This window comes from Salvia hispanica, chromosome 3 (assembly GCF_029641045.1).
Source record: "Salvia hispanica isolate PSC_SH4W2 chromosome 3, Shi_PSC_v1, whole genome shotgun sequence".
Taxonomy (NCBI): Eukaryota; Viridiplantae; Streptophyta; class Magnoliopsida; order Lamiales; family Lamiaceae; genus Salvia; species Salvia hispanica.
This window is the reverse complement of record NC_142694.1, coordinates 39621172-39643078: the sequence shown is the minus strand read 5'-3', so window position 1 is coordinate 39643078 and position 21907 is coordinate 39621172. Positions and strand designations below refer to the sequence as shown.

At 37.2% G+C, this 21907-nt stretch overlaps 5 protein-coding genes across 6 annotated transcripts; 4 read left to right on the top strand and 1 right to left on the bottom strand.

Annotated features, from left to right (window-relative positions):
• Positions 1 to 1237: 1237 nt before the first annotated feature.
• Positions 1238 to 4058, bottom strand: LOC125212587 (Tetratricopeptide repeat (TPR)-like superfamily protein). The gene is made up of 2 exons (XM_089067456.1): positions 3893 to 4058; positions 1238 to 3818 (listed from the first exon to the last, which is right to left on the bottom strand). The coding sequence occupies exons 1-2, from the start codon at positions 3933 to 3935 to the stop codon at positions 2059 to 2061; spliced, it is 1803 nt and encodes a 600-aa protein (XP_088923582.1). The 5' UTR covers positions 3936 to 4058; the 3' UTR covers positions 1238 to 2058.
• Positions 4059 to 4865: 807 nt separating this feature from the next.
• Positions 4866 to 7268, top strand: LOC125212130 (S-adenosyl-L-methionine-dependent methyltransferases superfamily protein). Its single transcript, XM_048112207.2, has 9 exons — positions 4866 to 5046; positions 5120 to 5181; positions 5259 to 5310; positions 5946 to 6060; positions 6139 to 6233; positions 6441 to 6547; positions 6627 to 6741; positions 6817 to 6861; positions 6940 to 7268. The coding sequence occupies exons 1-9, from the start codon at positions 4909 to 4911 to the stop codon at positions 7003 to 7005; spliced, it is 795 nt and encodes a 264-aa protein (XP_047968164.1). The 5' UTR covers positions 4866 to 4908; the 3' UTR covers positions 7006 to 7268.
• Positions 7269 to 8352: 1084 nt separating this feature from the next.
• On the top strand, positions 8353 to 11333 carry LOC125214455 (serine/threonine-protein kinase STY13-like). Of its 2 annotated transcripts, none has more exons than XM_048115489.2 (6): positions 8353 to 8737; positions 8849 to 8981; positions 9543 to 9738; positions 10160 to 10239; positions 10338 to 10496; positions 10694 to 11333. In XM_048115489.2, the coding sequence occupies exons 1-6, from the start codon at positions 8604 to 8606 to the stop codon at positions 11006 to 11008; spliced, it is 1017 nt and encodes a 338-aa protein (XP_047971446.1). In that variant the 5' UTR covers positions 8353 to 8603; the 3' UTR covers positions 11009 to 11333. The 2 variants fall into 2 exon arrangements, with proteins under 2 accessions (XP_047971446.1, XP_047971445.1); XM_048115488.2 differs by having other exon boundaries at positions 8354 to 8737; positions 10115 to 10239.
• A 2029-nt stretch (positions 11334 to 13362) lies between these two features.
• Positions 13363 to 16731, top strand: LOC125214456 (SUPPRESSOR OF GAMMA RESPONSE 1-like). Its single transcript, XM_089067616.1, has 6 exons — positions 13363 to 13495; positions 14119 to 14251; positions 14538 to 14724; positions 15097 to 15587; positions 15796 to 16050; positions 16141 to 16731. The coding sequence occupies exons 1-6, from the start codon at positions 13488 to 13490 to the stop codon at positions 16201 to 16203; spliced, it is 1137 nt and encodes a 378-aa protein (XP_088923742.1). The 5' UTR covers positions 13363 to 13487; the 3' UTR covers positions 16204 to 16731.
• A 1552-nt stretch (positions 16732 to 18283) lies between these two features.
• Positions 18284 to 21798, top strand: LOC125214454 (SUPPRESSOR OF GAMMA RESPONSE 1-like). Its single transcript, XM_048115486.2, has 6 exons — positions 18284 to 18421; positions 18956 to 19088; positions 19372 to 19558; positions 19910 to 20400; positions 21086 to 21340; positions 21431 to 21798. Exons 3-6 carry the CDS (start codon positions 19372 to 19374, stop codon positions 21563 to 21565), a joined length of 1068 nt encoding a protein of 355 aa, XP_047971443.1. The 5' UTR covers positions 18284 to 18421; positions 18956 to 19088; the 3' UTR covers positions 21566 to 21798.
• The last annotated feature ends 109 nt before the right edge of the window (positions 21799 to 21907 follow it).

Below are 21907 nucleotides of genomic sequence, written 5' to 3'. Positions count from 1 at the left end.
TAATACTAAAACTAGACTAAAATCACAAGTAAAATACTACTACTACTAAAAAAGGAGTTAAAACTACTGGTATAGTTAAAAGAATTTAGCAAATGCACAATTTATCTACTGGTATATTTACTCTGTTTTTGCGTATAAATTGTTGATTTATTGGCTTGTTATTTGTGTGTTGTTGGGTGGCATTCTGATATTTTTCACTAAAAAATTGGGATATAAAACGACATTGATAGTCATTTTTTGTCACATACATGTTGTAATATTATTTATTAATGATATAAATGCAAGCATTTCATGACAAATAACGGTTACATAACAAGAACCCATCACGAGTCACCAACCAAACTCTTTGGTAATGCCTAACTTAAAATCTTCATTAGGACTAAAATAAAATCCATCGTCTTTAACAACCCAACCGCACACGTTAGCCAATCCAGTTTCGCACTTATATGCCGTTTTGACATTGAACACATCGAAGCTTTTAAACTTTGCGCCCCACTTTAAAACTGCAAGTGAAACGCGTCGTTTTGAATATATTTACAAGGAAACTCCAATGATGGTACTGATTTAGACGAAGATTATGATATCCCAAATCATCGTCTCCAGAATAACAATGAGTTGTTAGGATTGGAGAATTTTTTGGCAATTGATCGAATATAAAAACCTCGTATCTTGAGCGCTTAAATATGGCACCACTTTGAACAAAAACAATTGATAGAATAACAAAAACAACTAGAATTTTCATGGCCATGTTTTGAAGAAGAGTGATATGTCCATGTTACATTTTTCTTGATTAATTTATAGTAGGCTGCATTTTTTGTTGTTGTTATGGTTGAGTTATTAACTATGTCTTGATTTAATATGAATATGTTATGTTACTCATATCTTATGTCATGTGTATATTTGCATTGTAGTAAATAATTCGATGCATAACGTATTTACATTGAATTACATGATTTAAATAGGCAAGATTATATAAAGTCCGTTGGATCTTACACAAAAGATATAAACGTTTCTCCACGTTTGTATTTCTTCTTCTTGCACGTTTCTATAAACGTTTGTTTTTCCACGTTTGTATTTCTTATTTAAGAGATTGTTTGACTTTGTGAAGAAAAGTAAAAGAGAAAGTGAGTGGAATATGAAACCTATTTAAAGTATTAGTTTTATATTGGATTGTTAGTGTAAAATGTTGGTGGAATGTAGAGTATGCGTGGAATAAAGTAAATGGTTGTATAAATCGTGGACAAACTAAAATAGTAAAATGGCTCTTTTTATTTTGGTTACATAGGAAAGAGAGATGAAGTCTCTAATATCCTAACAGGGGCATAGCCGGGCCTCGGAGTTTTCCAGCTTGTCTAGTAGAAGAATGTTAAGGAGACCTCTAGGAGAAGAAACAAAAATGTGCAATTCAGGAGGCATCTCTGTCGACCAGTTAGCAAGAAAATCAGCCGCAATATTAGGTTCCCTATAAATGTGCATCACGTTCACCTCCCATTACTGGTCCATGAATGCCCATATGTGTATCACCAGGCGTAGAACCCGGCGGCGGCGTAGAGGCTTTCACGGCTGAGGCGCTGCCCGTATCGCCGGACGCACCCGGTGATGTATCACCACCGGCTCACCAAATCAAAGATATGGTTGAATTCTTGACAGTATCCATCTTTTACTACAAAACTACACACTTTTAATTCAAAAAAGAATACGATTCAACTACAGTGGATCTGTTCCTGTTGTTTTTGTGGTCTCTAAGCAACAAGAGCAACTCTAACCTTCTTTCTAGCAAGCAACGTACCATCAACACTCGATTGCAACAACCTCGACGTCGCCCCTTCCCTAAAAAATCAACTCTCTACCCGTGCCGAGTCTCTTTTGTCATGCTGGTCGCTTGCTTGGGATGAGTTCTCATATTTAGCCAGTAACATTGATGCTTCCATTGAGAGGTCCGATGACTTTGAGTGGTGGCCTCATGGGAAATGAGTCAGTCATGACCAACGAGGACATTTGAGAGCCACCGGCGATCAATGAGGACGATGGTCCTTAAGGGGGGTCGATTATTACGGACTACACTCTGAAACAATCAAACTCCTCTTTCATCATGCCATGTAATACCCTCACCAAATCACAGATATGGTTGGATTCTTGACAATATATGTCATTAGCTACAAAACTACAAACTTCATCTCCTACTAGAACCACGCTTCTACCTGACACCTTCTTCATCTTCTTCTCCTCGACCAATCCTCGAACCCAAGTAACTTCTCCCCACTTCTCATCAACCGCATACACATTCGACAACAAAACATAATAACCAGCATCACAACCATCCAACTCAACCAGTTTCCTCCCCGCAATCTCTGCTATCTCGTTGTCCCGATGAACTCTACATGAGCCAAGCAACGCACCCCACACGCTCGGATCACCACCATCCGCCATCCCATTGACGAACCCCATGGCTTTCTCCACCTCCCCCACGCGGCCAAGGAGGTCGACCACTATCCCATAATGCTTCGAGTTTGGTGCTAGCTTGTAGCCATTCACCATCAAGTCGAACATCTCAATGCCTTCTCGAACCAAACCAGCATGACTACAAGCCGACAGAATGGAGACGAACGACACCTCATTCGGTCTAACGCCTGAATCCTTCACCATCTCATCGAACAAAGCCAACGCCTCCCTTCCTTTCCCATGTATCCCAAATGCTGTCAACATAGAGCTCCACAAAACAACATCTCTATCCTTTACACACCCGAAAATCGAGGTTGCACAATCCAAACTACCGCATTTCGCATAGCATTCCACGAGCGAAGCAGAGACAAATGAATCATCGCCCAAGCCACACTTCATCACAAAACCATGGAAGCACCTCGTCTGCTGAAGAACGCCTAGCTCTGAGCAAGCAGTCAGGATTTTAACCAAATCATAAACATCCGGCCGAAAATCACTTGCCAACATAGCGCGTAAAACTCCAATAGACTCCCACGCCCTCTCATTTTCAACACATCCGCGCAGCATTGCAGAGAAACAGACCACGTCTTTCTCAGGCATTCCTTTGAACACCTCAGTTGCTTCATCCGGGGCAGAGCAGCTCATGTACATAGAAATCAGAGCTGTGGAGACTAAAACATCCGCATCCAATCCGTTTCTTGCAGCAAGTTCGTGTATCCTTTTCCCCTCGTCTAAACTACGCGCAGCTTCACACGATTGCAAAACACTGATCAAAGCAACTGCATTCGCCTCGATTCCTTTAAAAATCATATCTTTGAAAAGAGCAAGCGCTTCTTTCGCACCACCGTGATGAGCATAGCAAGCAATCATTGAACCCCACGAAATCACATCCTTCTCCTCCATTCCCTCAAACAACCTCACTGCATAATTTACCAACCCCGTCTTCCCATACAAATTCAGCAACGCGTTCGACAAAGGTAAGTCGTTTCCCAATCCCATCCTAATCACATAACCATGGACACTCCTCCCCACCTTCAACTCCAACAACTGGACACAAGCAGACACAACACTAACAAGAGCAACCGGATCAATCACAACACCTTCCACCATCGCCATTCGAGAAAAAAACTCCAAAGCCTCCAAACTCCGCCCGTTCTGCTCAAATCCTGTGACGACCGTGGTCCACAAGACCATATCCGGCTCCGGATACTCCTCGAACACACGCAACGACTCATCCATCGCTCCACATTTCGCGTACATGTCTATCACAGCCGACCCCACAAACAAGTTGCTGCCGATTTGACCATCCTTCTTGGAGAAGCTGTGAATCGCCTTCCCAAAGTCGAGCGCTTTCAGCGCGGCGCACGCCTTGAGAGCTGTGGGAATCGAGTAAAGATCGGGTTTTTCCGATGAGGAGAGGCGGGAAAACAGAGAAAGCGCTTCTTTGTACCTTTTGTCTCTGCAGTAGCTTTTGAGGATGCGGTTATTGGCATGCAGAGTCCTGTGAGGAATTTCGTCGAACAGGTTGTGGGCAATTTGATTAGAGAAGAATCTTGAACGGAGACTGATCAGTTTAGCGGTAAGAGGAGTTTTGTTTGGATTAAACATCTTCCATTTCTGCAGCATCACCTACTCTATAATCCGTGTCACTCATAAATAAAACTATTTTTCATAAAAATATTATAACTGTTATTGTTTTGCATTATGAAAAAATATAATACTCTCTCATTTCAAATTTAGTTGAGTGGTTTTTTTTTTAGATAAAGATTAAAAAGTTATAGTAAATATAAATAAAAATAAAATAAGAATGAACAGATATTTTATTTTGCAGGAGATAAACTTTCCAAAAATACAACTCAACTAAGTTTGAGTGGAGGGAATATTTGAAAATAAAATTACTCTATTCATCCCGAGTTAATCAATTCATAATTTTTTCTTTTATAAAAAATTATTTATTTTAATGATTTAATCTCTAATAAATTATTATTTATTCTATTTTTTTCCTTCATCTTAATTAACTCTATGCGTCCCAACTCAGATGAAATGTCTTTAATTTGGCATAGGAATGAAAAATGTCAGTGGTGAGTTAACTAGAGAGATAACAAAAGTAGAATTGAGGATAAAATAATTTTGTAATGAAAAAATAAATGAATTATTTATACTGGAACGCCTTGAAAAGAAATACGAATTAATTTATTTTGGACATAGAGAATGTATTTCATTCTCATCACTTAATTTACTAAACATCACTTTATAAAATGTTGTAACAAAAAGAAAAGTATTAATTAAGTTGAAATGGTGAGAATATTAATCATCTTTGAATTAATAATTTTAACAATGGACCCAATTATTGCCAATAATAAAAATTGTAAGCCCAGTACAAATTGGGCCCAAAGATTCCTTCTCTTCTTCTACTGAACTGCTTCACGCCGCCAAAACCACACCACAACAATTCGTGGGAAAAAAATGACGGAGGAGCAGCGGCGGAGCAAAAAGAGGAAGCGCGCTGCAAAAAATAATGCATCTTCATCCACCGCCACACCTTCCGGTGTCGCTAATCCGACTAAGAGCAGCTCGAAATCGAAGTCGTCCTTCCTCGATAAGGTGCGAGAATAGTAATTTTCTCGAAATACATGGCTGTTGTTCGATTGTTATTAATTATGTTGTAATTGAACAGATGAAGACGAGATTATCAGGAGGATATTTCCGCATGATCAATGAGAAGCTTTACACTTGCAGGTTTGATCTGATTCCTGTTTTTTTAACAAAAAAAAAAGTTGAATTTGTTCCTGATTTGTTTTTTTGGGGGTTCACAGTGGAGACGAGGCACTGGAGTATTTTAAAGAGGATCCTTCATTGTTCAATGTGGTGAGTTGTGATTAAGTTTTTCTAGCTTTTTGCTAATTTAATTTACACGTGACAAGCTGCAACTAGAAAACCTAGATTGCTTGGAGTGAAGTAAGATTAAGCTGTGTTAATGAGCTCTACTGACTATTAACTTGAGGTGGTTTTTATAGTGTTGTCTAATGGTGACTGTATATTGTGAAATAAGGTCTGGATTCATATGATTTATAGAAAGCTATCCACTTTGCTACTTGCTAGCTCGGTTTAAGTGAATACGATTGGTCATAATAGGAGATGCAGTTTAATTTTGCAGCTCAGGATCTGTAAGTTATGTTGTTGAACATTTTCTAGTGCACACGTACAACTCTTAACTGGCTTGGGATTTGAGAGCATAGAAATTACCCCCACAGCTGTATGAGTAATCTTCTTTTATGTGTGTGTGTGTGTGGAGAGAGAGCGAGAGATTGTATGGCCGTCCAGCACTCCCTTACCAACCACTTTCATCTATGTGAGGATTTCAATGTGATGTCTCAGATTTGACTCATTTGGTTTTATTTTCTGTGCGATCTTTTATGTGTACCCTATATTCTACACCTTCCATTGAGTAGATTCAACTAATTTTATGGAAGCTCATCATGTCTATTTACTTGTTTTACCAGTACCATTCTGGATACCAAGCACAAATGTCACTTTGGCCCGAACAACCAAATGATGTCATTATAAAATGGATAAAGGATCGTAGCCCTTCTCTAGTTGTTGCTGATTTTGGTTGCGGTAAGAATCTTCAAATTCTATACAGAATATTATATTTTTATCACTGATTTTAAAAACCTATGTTTTGATCTCATTCAGGGGATGCAAGGCTTGCTAAAAGTGTGAAGAATAAAGTTCACTCCTTTGATCTCGTCTCAAATGATCCTTCCGTAACAGCATGTGATATGTCCAACGTATGTTCCAAACATTTCCTTGTTTTCTTTCTGCCACGTGTATGTAAGCAGAAGGAAAAGAACTAAAAATAATCATCATCCAATTTTGTGCATCAGCCAAAATGTCAGAAGCTTAAATATTCTGTAGAATCACCATATTTTGAAATGTGGTTTATTTGGATGATATCTACTTTGCTATTGCTGAAAAACCTCTACTTTGATTTTCAGACACCTCTCGCCTCATCCTCTGTTGATATTGCTGTGTTTTGCCTCTCACTCATGGGGACAAACTTCCCTAGTTACATTCAGGAAGCAAATCGGGTTCTAAAGCCTCAGTACGCATTCGATTTCATCTTCCTTTTTCCGCGCCTTATACGTCCATTTCATTATACAACTTTTATCCTCCATGTGCAGAGGGTGGCTTTTAATAGCTGAGGTGAAAAGCAGACTCGATCCAACCACTGGAGGAGCAGACCCGAATGATTTCATCAAAGCCATATGCGAACTAGGATTTGCCTCCAAATCCAAGGTTGTCGCACTTTCCACTTTCGCATTATAATAAGACTCTCACAGCCATTGCTCAAAGTTATCTTCTTATGCGCAGGACCTCTCGAACAAAATGTTTATACTGTTTCACTTTCAAAAAAAGGTTTGTTTTTGTCTCTGTCCCTAAATAGTTTGATTACAGATAGTGGAATCACATTCTTTTGTTTTTTTACCTCTGCAGGAAAAACAAAAACCTAGGGATATCAACTGGCCCGAGCTAAAGCCTTGTTTGTACAAGCGCCGTTGAGTAGCTTTATGAAGCCCGGCCAGGTGAAAATTTTTGTCACGCGTTGATGCGGTTCTAATTATTGAAATCTCATTCGTATAGAAGATTGAGTTGTATCTTGTAGCATACTACTATCTCGTGACATTTCTCAAGTGTTGTAATTCAATTAGAAAGGCATGTTTTCTATTAACTTTATGTGGTTTGTGCAGATATTCATGAAATAGAATCTAGACCATCTATTTTGTGATCCAATGATTCATATATGTATATTTTTTTGCTTCTTATGCATAGGATATAAGTATAAGTTTTTGGTATGTTACAAAATGTGGTCAAGTAAAAAACAAGCCAGTATCAGTATAAAACAAAAAAAATGAACTATAAAAAGTCATCAAGAAAAGCACTAGACAAATACTTCAAGAAAATAAAAATAAAGTGTAATATGAAATCTCATTCACTAGAGATGAGTGATTTAACAACTATGAGTTGAAAGAGAATTTACAAGCAACAAACTCAAAATATATGGCAAAGTACTCATTGGACAAGTATACAATTATGTAATTTTTTAATTTCAATTTATAGTCTTTAAATTTCTTTTGAAGTTTATATTTTTTATTATTGACAAAATATATTAATAAAAATTAAATAAATTGGGCAATTATATTAAGAATGATAGAAGTGAAACACTCCTAATAAATATGAAATAAATAATACTAGTAGTGATCCATAATATTAGTGGGTTGTGGACTTCTGATTATATAAGTATAAATAGTACTTCCTCCGTTCCATGTTAATAGAGTCATTTTACTATTTCAAAAAATTTTAAGTTAATTGAGTTATTTCTATTTTTAGTAAAAAAAGTAATCATTTCTCTTACTTTAATCTATCTTTATCTCTCTTACTTTATTCACCATCCACTTAAAACACTATTATTAAAATCCGTGCCGAAAAGAAACGCCTCTATTAACAAGGAACGGAGGGAGTACATTATTACAAATTATAGTACTTATATAAGGAAAAAATTAAATGAAGAAAAATTAAAATAGGAAAAATTAATTGGAAAAATTGTAGGAAATAATAAAAAATAAGAAAAGGGAATAATCAGTGTGAATGAAGTGGTCATGTGTTGTGGGTCTTAAGTTGTTAAATTATGTGACACGTTATTTAATCAACTAGTTTGATCTGTCTTACTAGTGGACATGTTTGTGAATATAATATTACTCGTAGATTCCGTGGACATAATTTGGATAATTACATATATCCAATTATGTTAATTAACACTAATCATAATAATTAATTTTGTTAATCACCATCAACACTAATCTTAAGAAGTGAAAACAGATATTTTACCTGTTTCAGTTGAGTTGTGCAATGAAAAGGGATAAGATCACAACAAAATAAACTGAACCTTAGATCAAGTCTCCCCACTTCACCTTCAATTATTTGTACTTGCAATTGTTTTCCAACATCTTTTCCTCTGTTTTCTCTCGCCTATTGAGCTTCTGTTCCCATTCCTGATGTGGGATTCGCGTATGCTGCTTGAGGGAGTGATAAAGTTTCGATCTTGGAGATGTTTGAATAAATGACTCAATGAGTTTGCTCATCTGAAGAGAGAGAGAGAGATGGGATCTGGGAATGGGTATTTTGAAGGAACGACAGAGTTTAGTTTGGACCCAAAATGGTTGGTGGATCCGAAGCTTCTATTGGTTGGCCCGAAGATTGGAGAAGGCGCCCACGCCAAAGTCTACGAGGGAAAGTGAGTTGACTCTTAGATTTCGTGCCCTCTTTGTTTTTGTTTGATTTCATTATCTCTCTCTTGAAAATCAAGATTCGTAGTTGTGAATTGTGATTGCTCACTCTCTTTTAGATACAAGAACAAGATTGTTGCTATCAAAATCGTGCATAGAGGAGAGACGCCGGAGGAGATTGCGAAGAGGGAGGGGAGATTCGATAGAGAAGTTGCAATGCTGTCCAAAGTGATGCACAAGAACTTGGTTAAGGTCGTGTTTTTGCACCTCTTTTGTTGTCTTGTCTTTGGCTTGTGTATGTTGTTAGGAATCCGTGACGTTGTCTAATTATATAGATCTAGTTCGTTGTGAATGGAGCACTACGGTTGGATAACTTGTTTCGCTATTTGTTTTCCGTGAATGGTTGAATTCTGTAGTTTAATACACTGCTTTAGATGTCCGCGTGCATTGCCAATCTGATGCTGGAACAATTCCCGGTACATAGTTCAATCAGAGAAAACTAGGAAGTATTTGGTTGTATATACGTAATATTGTGTCCATCAAAAAGAATGCTTTTACGTTCTACACATTCTAAATTGTTGATCTTTCATACTCCCTCCGTCCCACTAAATGTAAAGCATTTGCTTTTCGGCATGAGATTTTATGTATTGTTGTTTTGTGAGTTAAGTGGTGGAGAAAGCTATGAAAATAATGTTCTTACGTTCTACACATTCTAAATTGTTGGTCTTTCATATGTGTGTGTGTGTGTCTATGTAGTGATAAAGGTGGAGTTTTTCATTATCCATGGCTCATTGGTGTCGCTTTTTCTTGCAGTTCATTGGAGCTTGTAAGGAGCCGGTTATGGTTGTAGTAACCGAGCTTATGCTTGGCGGGACATTGAGGAAGTATTTGCTGAACCTACGGCCTCGGTGTCTGGATACGCGGGTTGCCATTGGATTCGCCCTCGACATAGCTCGTGCAATGGAATGCTTGCATTCTCACGGAATCATACACCGCGACTTGAAGCCCGGTAATGACAATAATTCAGTACCTTTCCATGAAGTACAAGACTTATGATGCTGAAATCCGAACTCAGATCCTTTGCCTTGTATATTCCAACAAAAAAACTGATGTCTGCTCTGTTGCTGTCGTGCTTTTCAAATCGCATAACTTTAATCTTGGAACACATGTTTGGTTACTTTGGGTTACCCTTTTGTTTGTTTCTGATGTCCAATCGATTTCACTCAAGTCTCGTGTTGCTAATTCGTCTAAAGTCTGGACTGTTCTATCGAATGTGTAGATTCTTGCTAATGACGAGAGGCCATTTAGCTGTTTTTAATCAAAACCTTGCACATTCAAAGAACTCGTTTTATTTAGTGGGCCAACGTATTGATTCGTTCCCGCAGAGAACTTGCTCTTGACAGAGGACCACAAAACCATCAAACTTGCAGATTTTGGGTTGGCGCGAGAAGAGTCATTGACGGAGATGATGACTGCTGAGACTGGAACATATCGCTGGATGGCGCCAGAGGTAGTCTACCCGATGTCTTTCCTTCTTCCGATTTTCCATATCTTAAACGCATTTGCTGAGAGTATCTCTCGTTACTTTCTGTGTTGTTTGTGTTTTAGCTTTATAGTACAGTGACGCTTAGACAGGGGGAAAAGAAACACTATAACAACAAGGTTGACGCATATAGTTTTGCCATCGTGCTGTGGGAGCTTATACTTAACAAACTACCATTCGAAGGCATGTCGAACTTGCAAGCCGCCTATGCAGCTGCTTTCAAGGTAACTCTAATGTCCCACTTTGGTTGTGAATGGCAACTTGTGATCGAACGAGTTCTCTCTCCTAACAGACTAGTCTTTTTAGGATGAGTTTTTTTCATGAACGATATGATTGTTCTTGATAACGAAAATAACTATGATTGATTCATATGTTAACGCGTTGCATACCACACGACTGAACACATGCTTCTCCTTATCAGAACACAAGGCCGAGCGCGGAAGATCTCCCACATGACTTGGCCTTAACCGTGACTTCATGTTGGAAGGAGGACCCGAACGACCGGCCCAACTTCACTCAGATAACACACATGCTCCTGCATTATCTGTCCACGATCTCACCTCCCGAGCGCACCATCCCACTGCGGATCTTCGCCTCTGAGAACGCCGTCTTCCACCCAGAGTCTCCGGGCACAAGCTCGTTGATGGCCAAGAGAGACGACAACTGCGACACCCCAAAAACACTAGTGCAAAACAAGCCAAGAGGGTTTTTCTTCTGCTTTAATCAGTGCTACTGAAAGGTAAAATTCAAGCAGGACGGAAACTTTGATATGCTGCAGGAGACGGAGAAGGGAGACGGGGATCGAGTGTGACTGTGAGTGTACATTGTGGAGTTTGGGGCTGCTGTGATGTATTGTAGGTGTAAAATAAGGTGCATCCAAAGGCCTTTTGTCTCCATTGCTATGGTAGAAAAAAGTACACATTCTCTATGTAGTAGTTGTAAGCGTGGTCTGATAAATACTTTTCTCTTCATCACTTAACATCGACGCTATAGTTTCGTCATCACCGCTGTCACTTAGTTTATGAATATCAATAAAATAATACTTGTAGTCTGTCATTAAATATCAAGTGAGATACTTTGCATCATTGCTCTTATTAAATGGAAGAACAATTGATATTTAGAATTGTCACATCATATCAATAAACTACTACCTCCGTCTTATAAAAGGTATCTTATTTCTTTTAGTTTATCTCTCTACAGACGTCACATTTTACTTTTTTGAAAAATGATTTTCTCACATTAATATAAAAATGTAAAGAATAAGAGTTACATTTGATGTAAACACGAGTTTTAAGAAATATATGAATAAATAGTTGAATATTTGGTCTATTTTTTATATTAATTTTATAATATAATTTGAGGAAAGTTAATTATTAGAATGTGAAACCTACTTACATAAATATAAAATATTATTATAGGATAGATTAAAATGACCAAACATAACTTTACCGTGAAATGGGGGAAAAAATTTGCAAGAATAATCTATCGACACAAGAATTCGATGAAACCAATTCTCTTAGAAAATATAAAAATAATAAAATGATGATTTCACCCCTTCTATCCCTCATCCAGTCAACTCTGCATTTATTTACAAATTTTAAAACTAATAAAACTAATGAAATGATGATTTCACCTCTTTATCTCTTACAGCCAAGTCATATCACAGCGTAACTTTTTCAATTTTGCATAAAACTCTCTTTTCAAGACATCAATTTTTATTACTAGCTTGGCCCCCAAGTATGTCTCTAGGGCTGGGTATTCGGTTTGTCGGTTCTCGGTTAACTGAGAACCGAACCGAAAATGTCGATTTTCGGTTAACCGAGAACCGAAAATAACAATTACGGTTTGGGTCCGGTCAGGAGCCCCACATTGATGTCGGTTATCGGTTCAAACCGAGATTAACCGAACTGAAAACCGATTAATTTAAGTCCACCTAAATTGTAGACTCATATTTATATGGGTTATGAGCCACATATGTATATACCAAAGCCCAAAGGCCCAGATGAAAAATTTCACAAAGGAAGAGGCTTATTTTATATAACAATGTTTTGTATTCTTATTATATTGTCAAAGTCGATGTGGGATATTTTAAGATACATAAGTGATTTTGTGGGTTTATGCAATTTTCTTAAATGCATGTTTTTAATGAAGGTGGACAGAAGGTGAGGCATAATTTAAATTAAAATTTAAATAATACAAATAGATTAACATGATTGTTTTATAGTTTATAAATTGATTTTTATTTAATTTTATGAGATGTTGGCAAATAGTTTCAGCCTTGCTTGTTAATTTCTTTTTCATTTTTGAATTTCCTTTTCTATTTTCTTAGAATAATATTTCCACAAAATCCTTAATCCTAGATTCTATAAATATAAGCCGAGATTAATAGATTACAATTATTAAATATTTTTAGAAGTTTCTATATGGAGTAGCTATTAAATAACTAGTATATATAATAAATAATATATAATAAATAATTTAGCCAACATATTTACAACTATGAGTAAAGTTTCGTGGACTACATTGTACATAAGAAATAATTAGATTATATGCAATAAATTTGTAAATAAGTATAGAGAATGATAAGGATAAAAGATAAAAAAAAATATGTTGATTGTCCCACATCGTTCTATCAACAGAGAAAGGAGAGAATAGACTATTATAAAAAGAAGAAAATAGAACAAGGATTTACCAATAATTCGTCAATGCATTGATTGGCTGTATCCTACTTCAAATCTCATGGAACAACATAATTAAGTAAAAATTTTCAGTAATTTTCGGTTCCATCGGTTAATGGTTAACCGTTCGGTTCTAACCGAACTAACCGACTACATGTCGGTGCCGGTTTCGGTTTTTGGTTGGGTACCGAAATATTGTTGGTTAACCGACTTGCCGGTTCGGTTAGTAACCGAACCGACCGAATCCCAGCGCTAATGTCTCTATACCACCAACATGCAGCTTAAGGCTCGGACTCAGGTTCACTCAGCTACGGGCCCATCCAAGCCAAGCTCCGAACCTATCATGTATATGGATTTTCCCGCACATTAATACTCGCTTACTTAACCGAGTGTAGAAAAAGGGAAAGTATACAACACTTTCTTCTTCTATATATATAGATGAGAGAGTGAAGGGAAATTTCAGATGAGAACCATCTAATCCATGGATATGTATTGACCCAATTTTTTGATTTAACATCTCATACTTTAGATTCTTGAATGGATAGGTAAAAATTCTATCTTGGAACCGATTGAATGTTCATCTAGCTCTACACTTTTCTGGGTCTCCTTCTGATTACATAATTGAGGCAAAAATAGCATCTTTATATGTGTGTGTGTGTGTGTGTGATAGAGAGAGAGAGATTGCTAGTTTACAAAAATTGATTTTTTTGAGGAAGAACGAAACTTTTTTCATGTAGGCTTGAGTCTCTTTCTCTCTTTCTCTCTTTCTCTGTTTCAGTGAATGAGGGGTTTGATTTCTTCTTTTGTGGAGTACATTCCTTTTATGGTTTATATAAGACTTCTAAGGATGATGTGTTGTCTTGGTCTGTTTCTTGTTTGGGCAAAAATAGTGTTATTGGTGCGAACTCAAGTTGAAAAAAAAGAAGGAAATTTTAGTTAGGAAAAAGCCTTTTGTTTGCATAATATTAAAATCAGTGCCAATTTCTTGAATTTGAGATCAATATTTGCCAACAAGAGTAATGTGTTGTGTTTTTTTTATCTTAAGAATGGGAGAAAAAATGAATCTTGACAGAGATTCTTTCATTAAATGTTTACTAGTTTTGCTACTCACATTCTTGATTTAGGTGGTTTTGTAGTTTGAGTTTGTTGACAGTGTTGAGTGATGCAGGTCATGGCTAATTGATGGTCGAAGTCTCGCGAGGAAGGTGATCAATGCAGGCCTCCCTTCCGCTTGTCGGATCAAGGATTGTGGGGCGAATACCCGATGCCCCAAGTGCCACCATCTGATAGACAACAGCGATGTAAGAAGCTTCATTTTACTCATTCATCAAGTACTTGTGTAGTGTCTCTGTTCGACTCTGTTTCGAGTTTATATTGCTTCTTCTTGGATTTGTACTAATGAGATCCTGTTCCATCCTGTTTCGAGTTTGAGTTCCATGACTTGTTCTTTCAGATTTAATCTAACAGACAGAAGCGATAGTAGTCGTGCAGTGTCTCTGTTCGATCCTGTTTTCGAGCATGCTGTGGGATTGATTCTTCTTCGATCTGTACTAATGAGTAATTGAGTTTGATGACCTGTTCTTTCAGAGTTCGCACGAATGGCCTGGCTTTCCGGCTGGTGTGAAATTTGATCCATCCGACGCGGAGCTGCTGGATCATTTGGCTGCAAAACGAGGCATGGGGAAATCGGAGCCCCACTTGTTCATCGATGAGTTCATCCCAACTTTGAAAGGCGAAGGGGGAATCTGCTGCACTCATCCGGAAAATCTTCCAGGTGAGTTAAGTTAGGCCTAATCACTCTTGTGATAAAGTGATAAATTCAAGTCTCATCTTTATATGTTGCTTTAGCCTTTAGAGACTATGGGAAGAATGTAATGCATTGCTTCTCGCTTCTTTCGACGCCATCAACAACGAAAAACAATAATGTAACGCGTCTTAGCATATGGAAAACCATCCTCATTTCTTTTTGTGGACAAGTTTTGAGATTATCATAAGATTCTAATGGTTTTCATGTCATTAGTGTGTTATAATGTCATAGATTTAATGGTGTAGTGTGTTTCGTGTGCTATTCGTGCTACTATAGATTTCAAATCTGTCGTGCGATTAGAAAATTCGTAGGTTCTAATGAATTGATGAATGTTTGCAGGAGCCAAGATGGATGGAAGCAGTGCTCATTACTTCTATAGAATTACCAATGCATACGCTAGTGGCGGAAGGAAGCGCCGTAGAGTTGGGGATCAAGAAAGCGCATGCGTGCGTTGGCACAAGACGGGCAAAACCAAGGCTGTGATGCAAAATGGGATCCATATAGGTTTTAAGAAAATCATGGTTCTTTACGAGACGTCAAAGAGGGGATGTAAGGACGAGAAATGCAATTGGGTGATGCATCAGTACCATCTCGGGAGCGATGAGCACGAGAAAGAGGGAGAATACGTGGTCTCTAAGATCTTTCATCAGCCCGGGAAGGAGAGTGATAAGATTGGAAGTCTTACTTTGGTGAAGGAAGAGTCTGATGTAAAGGCGGTTCCTGTGATCCCAATGACGCCTAAGATGACTACTCCCGACCTTCCTAGTCAGGACGGAACTCCGTATTCGGATGGCTATTCGGACGATTGTTTCCTTCAGTCACTACTTCAGGTTGGCTAATCTTCTAACCAATGGTGTGAAATTGGAATTGGATTATTCAATTCCAAATCTAGTGCTTAGTATCATAAAATACTTGAATTTTTACACACACTAACACAATGAGTACACATACAACACACTTTTGCTACTCACTCTTGCATTGATAATATAAGATGTTTTTAATCATTCATCCATACGCGTTTACTGTTTCGTTGACTAGGAAACCGAGCATCTCAGCTCACCACATCACGCTTCCTATAGTTCTCGGTTAGAAGATGTTGAGTTCACCACTTGCTTGGATAGAATCACCAAAGCTGATGATTTTAGTCGACCGAACTCCCCATCCTGCAACGAGATAGTTGAGTCTAAAGATGCATCTAGTGACATAAACGCTGCGCACAACAAAGACACCACCGGTTGCATTGGAATAGGCGGGCTTGAGAACTTAGAGCTCGACACTGCACCAGATTTCAACGTAAGCCCATCCTCCGCTTCTATAAATATGTAACATCATGCCTTTTATCTCATTATTCATAGGCTTAATATGTCCTTTCTTATCCCTTAGTCACAGGAGTTGCAGTTTTCGTCCCAAGACAACATGTTTGATATGTTTGGCCTACCGTGGTAGGACTTGAAAGGTCCCATTTTGAACCTCTTGTGGCCCCCGCGTACGAGCAAATAGCTATTAACTACTCCATCTGTCCGTGAATAGGAGTCTCATTTCTTTTCGTCACGAGTTTAAAGAAATATTAAGAAGAAAAGTAGGTGGAAGAAAGTTAGTTGAACATAGGTCCCACTTGTATATTAATTTTAAATGATATGTGAGTGAAATGTGTTAGTGAAATGTGAGACCTCTTTACCATTTATAGTAATTGTAAACCGGGACTCCTATTCGTGAACGGACTAAAATGGAAAAATAGGAATCCTATTTGCGGACAGAGGGAGTATAAGCTAGATTTGATCACAAAGATAGAAGACGAACGTGAGCCTATTGAGACGAAGATTTGAGGTTTTTTGAACTCCCATTGCTATTATCTGTGGAGGTGTGAAATATTAGTTATAAAACTATGTATAAATTCATGTCAAACAATGTTGTTTGTTTGCAACCCTTTTGTAAGAATGATGGATTATCTATCTCAACTTTATTTTTTGTGTATTTGTAATAATATTGCCTTTTGTGTTGTACAAATTGTTGATTTGTTATGGCTGGCTATGATGTTGGATAAAGACTTTCATCCAGAGTTTCCGAGCTCAAGCTCGTTGATGGCCTAGGGAGGCAAAAACTGCGACACCCTATAAGGGCTTTTCTTGTTCACTTATTACTGACGAGATTGTTCCATCATCACCTCTCTTATTAAATGGGAGGACTATTGATACTTATTAGTGTAATTTATGAATATCAATAAACTAATGCTTTCTCTCCATTAAATAACTGACGGTGATGGTTTCATCATCAACGCCCTTATTAAATGGATGAACTATTGATAATGCGAAATTAGTGCTAGGAAAGTAAAATAGGTCGCATTGCACGGGGTTAACACTAGATATTGTTATGTCATTAGTTGTCTAAGAACATATTATATTATGTACAATTTTAACATTTAAATATGTTATGATATTGTTTGTTATTTTAACATATTAACTGATAATAAATAGTTCTAGTAATTAGTACTCAGAAAGTAACTTAGATTGTGCATCACCTGAGGTTTAACATAATATAATGTGCATATTTAACATTTAAAATATATGTTATGATATTGTTTTTTTTTAATTTGTTATATTAATTGAAAAATATTAATTACTACTTGGAAAGTAAATTGGGTCGTGCATCGCTCATGGTGGACATTAAATAGTTCATTATAAACGACATTAAGTATTAAGTAGTTCATTATAAAATCCATGTCAAACTTCTAGTTCATTTTATTGACCGAATTTAAATCTCTACAAGATGTGGTGACGTGTTTTGCCGAATTTAAATCTCCACAAGATGCGGTTACGTATATTGCCGAATTTAAACATCGGCAAGTTGCAATAACTCGCATTCCAAATTAAAATCTCGACAAGTTGCAATAAATCGCATTGCCGAATTTAAATCTCGGCAAATTGCAATAAATTGCATTGCCGGATTTAAATGTAAGTCGGATGTATCGAATTGATGAAGAAGATAAAGCCAATTTAAATGAAAAAAAAATCAACATACGAATCTTTCTGAAAGAGAAAAAGTTTGACAAATGCACGTGCCATGCACGCATCGGTGCAATTTATAACTTTAATTACGATATTTAAAATATTAATTACTATACATATTAAACAAAATATTAATGTGTAAAATAGATTGTTATGAGCTAAGAATCATAAAAACCAATTTTCATACAAATTCGAAAATAATAAAATCCGAAAATAATATAATGACAATTTCACCCCTACATCTCCAATGGCCAAGTCACATCTTGACAGTAACTTTTCAACTTCGTCCCCTAAAACCGTCTTATCAACTGAAATCAAATTTTATTACTACATATTATTAGCTTGGGCTCCAAGTCTATTTTTGGCATCCAACATGCAGCTCAAGGCTCGGAGTCAGCTTCAGTCAACCATGGCCCCATCCGAACCAAGCTCCGAACTTGCAAAAACGCCTTCTGTGTGTGTTCCCGCTCATTAACACTTGCTTACTTAACAGAGTGTAGAAAAATGGGAAAGTATTCATTATTCAACATTCTCTTCGCAACTTCAAATAAGAACGCATTTTTTCACCTGAGAGTTAAATCTTCGAAGATCAAATTCATTGATGATCCAATTTTGATTTAATATTTGACACTTATGCTCTTAGATTCTTGAATGGAAAGGTAAAAATTCAATCTTGGAACAGAATGTTCTTCCACCTCTAAAATTTTGAGCTTATATTGTGCCCAAGAATTGATTTTTTTTAGGAAGAACGAAATCTTTTTCAGTAGGCTTGAGATTCTCTTTCTCTCTCTGTTCAAGAATTGATTTTTTTTTATTTATGCCTTTTTTTTCTTTCCTTTTCTGGGTTATGAAAAACTTTTAAGGATGATGGTTTTTTTTTTCATGTTTGGGCAAAAATGATGCTATTGATGTGAAATCAAGTTAAAAAGGAAAGAAGGAATATATAGTTCAGATAAAGACTTTTTTTTGGCATAAGATTAAAATCAGTGCCAAATTCTTGAATTTGAGATTAATATTTGCTATTAAGAGTAATGTGTTGTGTTTTTTATCATAAGAATTGGGAGAAAAAATGAATCTTGACAGATTCTTTAATTAAATGTTTACTAGTTTCGTTACTTTCTAATAAGAATAGACACATGGTTAATTTAGGTGGTTTTGTAGTTTGAGTTTGTTGACAGTGTTGAGTGATGCAGGTCATGGCTGATTGATAGTCGAACTCTCGCGAGGAAGGTGATCAATGCAGGTATCCCTTCTGCTTGTCGGATCAAGGATTGTGGGGCGAATACCTGATGTCCCAAGTGCCACCATCTGATAGACAACAATGATGTAAGGAGCTTCATTTTTACTCATTCATCGAGTAGTTGTGTGTTCAATCCTGTTTTCGAGTGTGTTGTGTGCTACGCTATGGAGTTTATATCGCGTCTTCTTCGATTTGTAGTAATGAGGGATTGAATTTCACGACTTGTTCTTCCAATCTAATAGACAACAGGGATGTAAGAAACCTAAGTAGTCGTGTGGTGTTTGTGTTCGATCCTGTTTTCGAGCATGCTGTGGGATTGATTGTACTAATGAGTAATCAGAGATTGGGTTTTATGACTTGTTCTTTCAGATGTCACACAAATGGCCGGGCTTTCCTGCTGGTGTAAAATTTGATCCATCTGATGCGGAGCTGCTGGATCATTTGGCTGCAAAACAAGGCGTGGGGAAATCAGTGCCCAACTTGTTCATCGATGAGTTCATCCCAACATTGGAAGGCGAAGGGGGAATATGTTGCACTCATCCGCAAAATCTTCCCGGTGAGTTAAGTTAGTCCTAATAACTCTTGATAATGTGATTAATTCAAGCCTCATATTTATATGTTGCTTTAAAAGACTAGGTGAAGAATGTAATGCATTGCTCCTCGTTTCTTTCGACGTCATCAGCAACAAGAAAACAGTAATGTAATGCGTCTTCGTGTTTGGAAAACCATCCTCATTCCTTTTTTGTGCATAGACTGAAATTATCAGAAGATTCAGATGGTTTTCATAATTTAGTGTGTTTTAATCAGTCTTAGATTTGATGGTGTAGTGTGTTTAGTGTGCTGATCGTGCTACGAAATGTACTATTAGAAAATTCGCAGGTTCTGATGCATTGATGAATGTTTGCAGGAGCCAAGATGGATGGAAGCTGTGCTTATTACTTCTATAGAATTGTCAACGCATACGCTAGTGGCGGAAGAAAGAGCCGTAGAGTTGGGGATCAAGAGAGTGCACGCGTGCGTTGGTACCAGACTGGCAAAACCAAGCAGGTGGTGCAAAATGAGATCCATAGAGGTTTTAAGAAAATCATGGTTCTTTACGAAACGTTAAAGAGGGGATGTAAGGTTGAGAAAAGCAATTGGGTAATGCATCAGTACCATCTCGGGAGCGATGAGCATGAGAAAGAGGGAGAATACGTGGTCTCGAAGATCTTTCATCGGCCCAAGAAGGAGAGTGAGAAGGTTGGAAGTCTTACTTTGGGGAAGGAAGAATCGGATGTAAAGGCGGTTCCTGTAATCCCAATGATGCCTAAGACGACCACTCCCGACCCTCCTCGTCAGGACCAAAGTCCATATTCAGATTGCCACTTGGACGATTATTTCCTTCAGTCACTACTTGAGGTTGGCAAAATCTTCTATCCCTGGTTCTTTATATAATTATATGTGACGTTGTTCATTTTTAGTTAAGTTATATAAATCGTAAGGCTCCGTTTGGTACATCAAATTGAGAGTTTGAAATTTGAGCCTTTAATTCCAAATCAAGTGTTGATATCATAAAGAATAAAGGTCAATTTTGGTCCTAAGCATATAATCAAAAAACGAATTTGTTACAAAAATTCACTTTTTGAAAAAAAAGTCCTTAACAAATGAAAATGTCGATGAAGTAGTTCTTTTTTACGGTTACGTAAAAAAACTTACGGTCAACGCTAATTGTGCAGTACCATGACCGTTAGTTTTTCGACGGAACCGTAAAAAAAGGACCACTCCGATAAGGATTTTATTTGTTATGGACCTGTTTTTCAAAAAGTGAATGTTTTTTACCAAATTCGTATTTTGGTCATATGTTTAGAACCAAATTAACCTTTACTCTATCATAAAATACTTGAAATTTTTACACATACTACACAATGAATACACATACTATGCACACACATACACACGAATCACAAACATGCACACGGTCCACACACTATGTACACGCATTATGAACACACATACACACCCACTTTTGCCACCCACTCTTGCATTGATAATACATGATGTTTTTACTCCTTCATCCACACGCATTTATTGTTTCATTGCCCAGGAATCCGAGCATCTCAATGAACCATATCACGCTTCCTATAGTTCCCGGTTAGAAGATGTTGAGTTCACCACTTATTTGGCTGGAAACACCGAAGCTGATGATTTCAGTCGACCGAACCCCCTATCCTGCAACGAGATAGTCGAGTCTAAAGATGCATCTAATGACATAAACACCGTGCACAACAGATGCACCACTGGTTGCAATGGAATAGGCGAGCTTGAGAACTTAGAGCTCGATGTTGCGCCAGATTTCAACGTAAGCCCATCCTCTGCTTCTATAAATTTGTAACATCATGCATTTGATCTCACTACTCATAGGCTTCATATGTCCTTTCTTATCCCTCAGTCACAAGAGTTGCAATTTTCGTCCCAGGACAGCGTATTCGATTCGTTGGACCGACTGTATCGAAACGTCCCATTTTTGCACCTCTCTTGGTCCCCTCATACGAACAATAAGATTTTGACTAAAAGCGAGAGTTGATCGCAGAGAGAGAAGACGAGCACGAGCCTAATGAGACGTATATTCAAGTTTGTTGAACTCCCATTGGTATCAGCTGTGGAGGTGTGAAATAGTAGTATTTTTACTAAACTATGTATATGTACATGTTATTTGTAATAATATTGGCTTTTGTTAGTTAGTGATTTTGGAATTTCTTTTTTATTTTTATTTTTTTGTAATTAATTATACATTAATATAAGTTAATTTAGTCAAAATATCACTAATCGGACGTTGACAGTTATTTTTTGATGGAACCGTAAAAAAAAGGATCAATTTGACTAAAATTTAGTTTATTTTAGACACAATTTTTAAAAATTAAATATT